The 9,401-nt window shown below is 32.6% G+C and overlaps 1 protein-coding gene across 2 annotated transcripts in view; it reads left to right on the top strand.

The window, feature by feature from the left end:
• The first annotated feature begins 8,024 nt into the window (after positions 1-8,024).
• The window catches only part of KLHL5 (kelch like family member 5), a 47,168-nt gene continuing 45,791 nt past the window's right edge, over positions 8,025-9,401 (top strand). The window contains exon 1 of one of the 2 annotated variants that reach the window (XM_006918927.3): positions 8,025-8,823. In XM_006918927.3, the coding sequence (XP_006918989.1) occupies positions 8,441-8,823 (383 nt within the window). In that variant the 5' untranslated portion in view covers positions 8,025-8,440. The remainder of the gene's footprint in view (positions 8,824-9,401) is intronic. The other variant, XM_025051810.1, reaches the window with a different exon arrangement.

Here is a 9,401-nt window from a genome sequence, read left to right as displayed (position 1 = left end):
TGTGTAAATAAATCAAGATAAAGCACAGATGCTCACAGACACAATTCAAAGCTCTGGCAGCTTGAGCTGAGATGCTGAATGTAGTTCCTGGAGAAGGAGCCACTCTGGTGCTACTTACTGCCTCTGTAATGGCTTGCTGCCAAGCAAATACTCAAAGCTATTTTCAATTTTTGTCTTTTTTTGTAAAAATGAAAATCCTCTTTAGATTTCTTTCTGCTAAAAATAGGTTCTAATGTAGGTCTTTCATAAGAGTGAGGTGGTGTATCGTGAACTTTTGAAAGTCGGGAATACCTGTACTGACTTTTTCATTTAATGGGCCATAAGTTTCATCTGACAAAGAGTTCCAACTTGACTGGAAACATATCTTTGAGTTGCACAGCTATCTTAGGATCCTATTTATGCCCACGTATAAATAGTAATTGCTTCTTTGCTATAAATTGAATGTCAGTTCCTGTATTGTAAGTACCTTGAAAGCCATAGTCTATAACCTTCATAGAGTTTCTAGTCTAGAGAAGAAGGCAGATGTTAAATAAGTAATTTCAATGAGATTATTGAGTTATCTGAACAAGTAATTTGGGATGCTATATGATTATATAGCAAGGAGACATAATTTAGTTTAAAGGTTAAAATTTACCCCACTTTTCTACCTTGATCTTATGTAAGTATATATCACTGTGCTTTTAGAGTACACAAAGAAATAAAATCCCTATATTAGTGGCTTTTACAATGAAAGCGTCCTTCAATTTTCATTGTGTATCAGAGTTCTTGACTGCTGAGATTTCAATCTACCATGTAGCCTTTTTTCCAGGTAAATTTAAATTCAATACTTATTTTTAATTTTTATTTACTGATTAAATCAAATAGTTCCTAATTATTTTTAACAAAGTACTTTAATATTGTGCTAATTCAGATTTCAGACTGTATTCTAAGTTTTTTTTTAATTTCAAAGAAATTCTGATGCAACATGTTTGTGGTAATTAGTGGAAAAAATGCAAAGATAAAAGATAACCATTCCTAAGAGCCTAGGATTCATCTCTCCACACTTTAAATTTGATTTCTTAAAATAGATTGATTTTTAACTATAAGTTAGATGTGGCTTTAGACCCCTATTTTTAGCTCTTTAGTTGCTAGATACATATTTAAACCCAAATTGGTCTAAAGCTACACCCAATCTTTCTGAAACTACCCTTCTTACTTTCTTATGGTAATGTTAACATTCTTCTTCCTGTCACCCAGGTTTGAAAATGCTGTCAGCTTTGAGTCCTTCCTGTCCGTTTGCCACAGACATTCTCTAAGGTCTGTTCCTGTAATATCTTTTAACATCCATCTCCCTAGCAGATCTCTTTGCTTCCAGCCAAGGTTAAAATATACTTCTCGCCTTGAAGAGTTTTCTGACTGGTTCCCCTACCAATAATATCTTCCCTCACAAAGTCATTCTGCACTGTTGGCAAATATTTTTGCACCATACCTCTAAATCCAACTCAGGAACCTCATCCTCTCCCAAATAAAGCACGTACTTATTCCTTGATAATTCAGTAAGGGTTTCATTCAAGACCCTCTTCTGCTAGATTTTAAGATCTTCCAAATCAAGGCTTGTGCCATTAATTTATTCATTTATTCTGTGATTTAAGTTCAATAAATATTTAAATGCTGTGCACAATACAAGTGGTTAGGGATATAGTGATCCTTGTTCTGATGGATTTTACTACTTTTTCATCTTTGAGTTCTTTCTGCATTTAGCACAAATATTTATTGAATTTACACAAATACAGGATTTTTTTGCATTTATAATGTTTACTTTTATGAGATTGGAGAAGAGAGTCACAATATCTGATATATTTCAATAATTAAAGTTAAAATTCAATCTCAAATTTTTTTCTACTCTGGGCAAATAAACTGATATTTTCTACTGTTATACATTTTTACATGTTAGTGGAATTTAAATTTTAGTGGAATTATATTAGTTTTCAAATTTTTAAAATAAAATATTCTGATAAAAGACTTAATTTGACAAAGTTTTAAAAGTATCCTGGAATATCTAAAAGTCAAAGGTATTTCTGTTGTAACTGTAAATAAACTTATCCTAAATGTGTTAAAGCATATTCTTGGATACTCTTTCCTCCAAAATCTGAAGGCTAATCCAAACCGGCATGTTTTAGAATATTAAAGAAAAAAATAACTATTTTTAATACCAGCCTTTTAGATTTCATGAAGATTTTGATTAGGACTAATTGTACATACTATAAGCATTGATAAAACTTCAAAAGTTCCTTTCCATAAAAGTAAAATACTCAATATCTAAAGCCAAGTCAGGCATGGGAGTTCACCGTTCAACATTGGCTGTTTTGTGTTTTATGTTTATAACATTTGTCAACTTTCTTTTACAAAAGCTACCAAACTCTAAAAGATTCTTCTAAATCATGTGTTGTAACTCATTCTTTTTATAATTGAGGGAAAACTTGGGGAGGTGAAGTGCTGCTGGGTTAATATAGTAAAATTCTTGATGTGTTTATGTAATATGTATTGCACACTTAAAACTGTAGGAATAGAGTCATTAAAATTGATTACTTATAAAACAAATACTGTTGTCTTCAAAACTCTCTGTGAAAAAGGGTTTGTATAATGATTCCCGCATCAACCAGTAACTGAATACCTGGGATTTAAATTGTTGAGTGAAGCCACACTGTTGAGCTCATAGTCTTACTGACATTTCAGTGTTGCTCTTGTAATATTGAATAATGTCATCTTTTAAATTCACAAACTAACATTTTAGCAGATTTGACACAGAAATTGCATGTGGATTCCTTAAATACATTTTGAAATGTATTCTTAATTAACACATGTATTTTAAATAGTGGGTGAACTTTTGTGTCTCAAGTTTTAAGTAAAGCAAAGTCATTACAAGAGAAGTACAGAATATAATTTGATAATTAGTTTGAAGAAAGCATTGTCAGTCTGAAAAGACATCTGCTATTTCGCCATTAGATTTTAAAGTTATAAAAATTTTATGCCTAAAGAATGAAATAGAAAAAAGAAGTTCTTCAAGTAATATATTGTGATTTTTCTCCTTAAGTTAAAAAAATATACTGAAAAGAGGTATACACCTCATCAGAGGTATATGTTTTCTAATATCTTTATTAATATTAAGTTCTTAATTTTTTTATAATTTAAAAACATACATTATAAATGTATACTTTTATTATCATTCCTATAATTGTTGGAACTTACTTTGTAGTCAGAATAAAGACAACAAGTGAATAAATGTCTAATATGCCAAGTGGTAAGTGCTGTGAAAACAATTAAGAGGGCCAACGGGGTAGAGAATGAATGAGGGATCTAACTTATATAGAGTGGTCAGTGAAGACCATTTTGATAATTTAACAATATAATGATTTTAAATATGTATTCATCTTTTATAAATACTCTTAAGTTCTCATCAGATCTGGGTAAATTTTTCGCAAAAACAATTTTATATTGTTTGGCAAAAGTTGATGAGACAGACAAAAGAAAAAGCTTTATTTAAATAAATGCTGAATTTCATGCCAAGAAAAGAATTCATGCTTAAGCTTGCTACATATTTTTCTAAAGAAAGCATTTGGTCCAAGAAATCATTAAAGCTAGGAAATATTTCTGTAAACTGCTTTCTAACATGGGTGGTATAACAAGCTACTATATCAACAAAAAGTCACTCAACCACATTAGTGATCAGAAAAAATGTGAAGTAAAACCACATGAGATGCTACTGCATACCCATCAGCATGACTAAAATTAAAGACTGACAATACTAGTGTTGGCCGCATGTGGAGTAACTGTAATTCTCATATGCTGCTTGTAGAAGTGTAAATGAGTAACAACAAAGGCAAACATACATATACTTTATGATCTAGCAGTTTTGTTTCTGGATAAATATACACAACAGGAATGCATATAAATGTCTACATGTATACTCGATGACATATACTCTGCTCATAGCATTCTTTGCAAAAGTCTAAAACTAGAAACAGCTCAGATGTCTATCAGCAATAGGATGGATTTTGCTTGTCAGATATTTGTACAGTAGAACACTATATAACCATAAAAACCAATCATCAACTGCTGTATTCAACAGCATAGATTAATTTTAAAACAATGATGAAAACAGTACATTTATATAAAGTTCAAAGGCAGTTCAGCCATCTTTATGCTAAAGATGGTTGGCTATCTTTTGAGATGAGGCATGAGGAAGACCTCTTGAGTGCTTTTCGTAACCTGGGTGGTGTTCATAGTGTGATAATTCATTGAGCTCTCCACTTGTGATTTGTACACTTTTCTATTGTATGTCAAAGTTTAATTTTAAAATGCTTTTAAAGGTGCCAGCACTAGTTGCTCTCCATTTGGAAAATAGATTAGAAAAAAATATGCAAAACAAGACAGATAAAGAGTTAATATCTATAATATATAAAAAGCTGCTAGATAGTGATAAGGAAAAGACAAAGAGCCCAAGAGAAAAATACTCAAAGAGTATAATTAGGTAGCTCAGAAAACTAGAAGTTAAAATGGCCAGTAATCCTATGAAAATATGCTTAAGCCCAGAAGTCATCTGGAATTAAAAGAATTATAATACTCATTGTTGGCTCTTGGGCCTATTAAAATAGATTAGAAGGGTACACTCACTTTACTTTTGAAAATGTGAATTTTAGGAATATAAACCATGTATTTAAATGTAAAATACACATACCTTCAATCCAGCAATTCTATTCCTGGGAATAAATTCCACAGACATAAAAGCCTCATACGTATTTTAATTTTTATCTTAATAACATAAAACAAAAACCTGAACTCAACCCAAGTGCCCATTAGCAAGGAGATAGTTTAATAAATTGTATTTTACAATTATGAAATATTATGCAACTGTTAAAAAGATGATTATTAGTTCATGTATGTATGTATTTAATTGAGAAGAGCAAAATGCCAAAAAGATATATTCAATACGATCTCTCTTTAATAAAACAATAACAAAAACTCCTATACATGTGTATATAAGTTTGTATATGATTTTTATAAGTGTAGAGAAAGATGTGAAAGGTTGTACATCAGCCTGTCAATATTGATTACCAGGGAGAATGAGTGGAGCAGGATTGATAAAATAAAAGTCTCAATAAAAAAAAGCATGTGATACAAGTCCATGGATACAAAAGGTTTTAGGTTGTGGAGATATATGTGTGTGTGTGTGTATGTATGTATGTATTATGTATGTATGCATGTGTGTGTATGTAAGTGTATGTATATATACATGTACACACATATATATACACATATATACACATATATATAAATAAATAAATAACTAAACCCATGATCATGATAGCAGTGGTTAAATGCTGCTATTTTCCTTTGTCAACTTGTGATCCTGGTATCCCTTTAAAACCAGGAAGCCTATTTCAGGGGCTAATCTCTCACCTGCGTCTCTAGCCTAATCAGAACAGCTACTACATCAAGGAGGTCTATATTTAAATATATTAGTGGAAAGGATCTTTGGGCCCTCTTGGAAGTTGGGGCATGGTTTAATATTTTAACATCACATCTTTTCAAGTTTTTGGATTTCTTCTCTGTGCTATATTGAGAAAGTTCTGACATCTCAGTGGCCTTTAATGAAGTTCACTCTTGAGTTCAGGCCTCAATTAGTCAACCAAACAACAAAACAATTAAAATCACTTTTAGCTATTATAGCCAGCACATTGTAAGTAGAATCTCTGATAAATACTCTCTCGTTGATACATTGAATCCAATTTAAAATTATATTTATATAAAATTGTATTTATCAAAATATATTCTTCATAATGTTCATTTAATTATTCTTTTCTCAGAATTTAAGTTTAAGACCTCTTAAAAAAAGATTCGTTATTCATCTTTCTATCTCTGGTGGTACCTCTTAGGTATAAATGCTTGGTAGATACTTATGTGAACAATGGCAAGATCATTATCAACTACTGCAATAGCAATCCTTCATTGTGTGGGTCTGTATCATACATTGCATGATGTTTACCATCTCTGACCTCTGCCCACTGAATGCCTATAACACTCCTTGGTCATTCCAACAGCTAAAACTTCACCTAGTCCCCCAAACCTCCAGCACCGCTTTTGGGGTATGAGGGTGATGGTGTTGGTGCTATCTTTTTGAGAATCACAAGGCTAGAGTAATTGGAGAAGTCTTTCTGAGGGTGGTAGTGCCTGTGCTAAACCTTGAAGGATGAGTAGGATTTTAAAACTACAGAAATTGAGACACAAACAGCACATAAAAGAGGGAGCAACATAATATAGGCTCTGCCTTGACTGATGAAGTGGTATGTCTATGCTGGAAATAGAAATAAAGTTGGATGAGTAGAGTGGAGTTAGAAGGAGTCTGATAGAAGAAAGGGAAAAATGTCAATTCACTTTCTAATACATCTTGCATACTACTGTCAAATTAATTTTCTAAAACACTGCTTTGTTCAACAGTCCATTTCATATTGCCTACTAGTCTTTGCTTTGGGCTCAAGGCATTTTATCTCATTGTATGCATCCAACTTTATCTCTTACTACCTTAAAACTAATTGGGTATGTCTGTCTAGCTGATTAAAGTAATATTTTCCCCTTTCTTTGTCAATATTCTTACTTTATGCTTTTAAAGTACCTTTCTTCCTTTATAAAGTCTATCATCATTGTGCCTATGCAACTTCTTGCTATTCTTAGAAACCTTTTCTCTGATAAAACTGGCCCATACTATCTCACATTATCCTGACATCTCCTTTCTGTTTCCTATAGTATTTATGGTTTGTCCTATAGTACTTAGCACAAAATTGTATATGGCTTTTCACGCCTCTCATTCTTGGTCTTCTGAATAAATTTTATTCTCCTAAAGAGCTGTGTGAGGTTAAAATATATAGATATATGCCTCACAATGTATTTTAAACCACCAAAGCAGCTTTATTTTTCCTTCGTCAATTGGTAAAAGGCATTGCCTTTTGAGTGAAATATTTGATATAATATTAGATATTGAGCACCTTGAAAACGTTTTTTATATCAAATATTTTTGTTTCAGTAATGAGTTGTAATTATTATTATCTATTATTTATTTATTTACTTTAATGTCTGCATCACCTGGTCTTCCTAGGTGGTCTCCCATCCAAGTACTAAACAGTCCCGACCCTGCTTAGCTTCTGAGGTCAAATGAGATTGGGCACGTTATGGATGGCATGGCCATAGACAAGTTGTAATTATTTTTTGAGAGTAGGAACCAAGATGACTGTATCTGTGTCCCCAACAATGCCTACCAGTTTCTTGCTCACAATAACTACTCGATATTTTACAATTTGATTGTATTTCATTGATTTTTATTTGTTTTATCAGTTTGCCTTAACTGTAACCATGTTCTGACCATTGTTTTGTTTTGCTAACAACAGAGAGTACCATTAGGGTACCTGTACACCCAAGAAATAGTCCTATCCTGGTTTTTGGTACCTTTCTTGAGCCACACTTTTCTTTTTCTAAGTAGTGTCATAGAAATTTGGATATCATATTAAATTATAGCTGAATCCTAATTATAGAGCAGTATTGGCTTCATGTTATTTATTTGAAAATGTTTTTAAGTACTGCCATATTTTGATCCTTGGTAATTTTCAAACTTTTTCTTCTCCCTATTTTTCTTCTTACTCTTTGCTCAAAAGAAATCTTACTCAAGATCTTACTGTATTAATTAAATATACTTTTTTCCTGAAGGGAGAAGATAGAGGTGGAAAGCAACAAACTGGAGCCTCACCTTTTACTCCTCTCTCTTCATCCCCCATACAAAGAGCACAGCTTGAAAATCACTATAACTCATCTAATTAAAAAATGCTTTTAAAAAAACTTTTGTTTTGCGACATCTCATTTAGAACTTAGTATAAAAATAGAAACACTTCAGTTTTACGGTGATTTTTAAATACAAATGAAAATGCTCTGGAATAAATTTCTTGTTTCAGCAATAAAAGAGTTAATGTACCAAGCAGCAGAGACTGAGATACTGCAACGGGATGGTGCTTTCTGTCTCTTGTCATTTGTGGTTTAAGGAAAGGGGGTGGTGTTCTGCATTTGAAAGGACTTTAATGAATGCTGTCAGTGTTTGTGAGAGCTAATGGTCAGTATGGGAAAGGAGAGCAGGGAAAAGTGGTCTAGCTGCTTCAGGATAGGTGGATGAGAGTTTGCTCTGATTGAACGGAATGTTCCACCGTGTTTCATCTTTATTCATTATCCATTGTTCTTTATAATCTGATGCGTTGGTTTAAAAGTAAATGAAGATATATATGTGAATGTGATTTATTTTCCTTTCAATCTGTTTATTGTGTACAGCAGGGCATATACTTCTCTTGTCTTGGTCGGATGCACAAATCTGTGTGCAGTGCTTTTTGCCCGTTGCCTAGACGATCACTTGGTTTCTCTGAGGATGTCTGGTTCTCGTAAAGAGTTTGATGTGAAGCAGATTTTGAAAATCAGATGGAGGTGGTTTGGCCATCAAGCATCATCTCCTAATTCTACAATTGACAGCCAGCAGGGAGAATTTTGGAATCGAGGACAGACTGGAGCAAACGGTGGGAGAAAGTTTTTAGATCCATGTAGCCTACAATTGCCTTTGGCTTCAATTGGTTACCGAAGGTCCAGCCAACTGGATTTTCAGAGTTCACCTTCTTGGCCAATGGCATCCACCTCTGAAGTCCCTGCATATGAGTTTACAGCAGAAGATTGTGGCGGTGCACATTGGCTGGATAGACCAGAAGTGGAGGATGGCACTAGTGAAGAAGAAAATGAATCTGATTCCAGTTCATGCAGGTTGATTATTTTCTTAATGTTAGAAATGGGGCATGGGGGTGTATCATTTATATGTTTTGAAATAACTTAGTATTATTTTTTAAAATTATGAATACATATGTACCTCTGCATACATACATATGTATTATATCTTGGTATGCATATGTGATATTTTTGGTAGGATTTAAAAATATATTCAAATAATTTTAATTCTATAAAATTATAAAGATAAATAGCATTCATTTTGAAATCTCTTGTGTTCCCTGTATAGATCTGGCTCTGTCTTGAAAATAATATATAGTAACAGTTTTATGCATCATTGCCTTACAGTTTGCTTCATTCATTTGCCCTCCTTAATCATATCAGAACTATAGAAGACATTTCCTTAGTATAAAATTATTACATTTTAGCTTGTATTGTAGAGTCACTTAAATTTTAATGAAAATGAAAGGTTTTATAAGGAGATGCACTTGTCAACAATATTTTTCTTATGTATTTCTCTTTGTCCTGTGTTGCAGCTTTCCACACTAATAGAGAGAATACAGTAACGTCTTTTTCTAAGATGACAGCTACTAATTCCTGTTACCTTCTTCATGGAA

This window comes from Pteropus alecto, unplaced genomic scaffold (assembly GCF_000325575.1).
Source record: "Pteropus alecto unplaced genomic scaffold, ASM32557v1 scaffold5, whole genome shotgun sequence".
Taxonomy (NCBI): Eukaryota; Metazoa; Chordata; class Mammalia; order Chiroptera; family Pteropodidae; genus Pteropus; species Pteropus alecto.
Note: the sequence above shows the minus strand (reverse complement) of the source record. Positions and strands in the feature narration are given on the sequence as shown.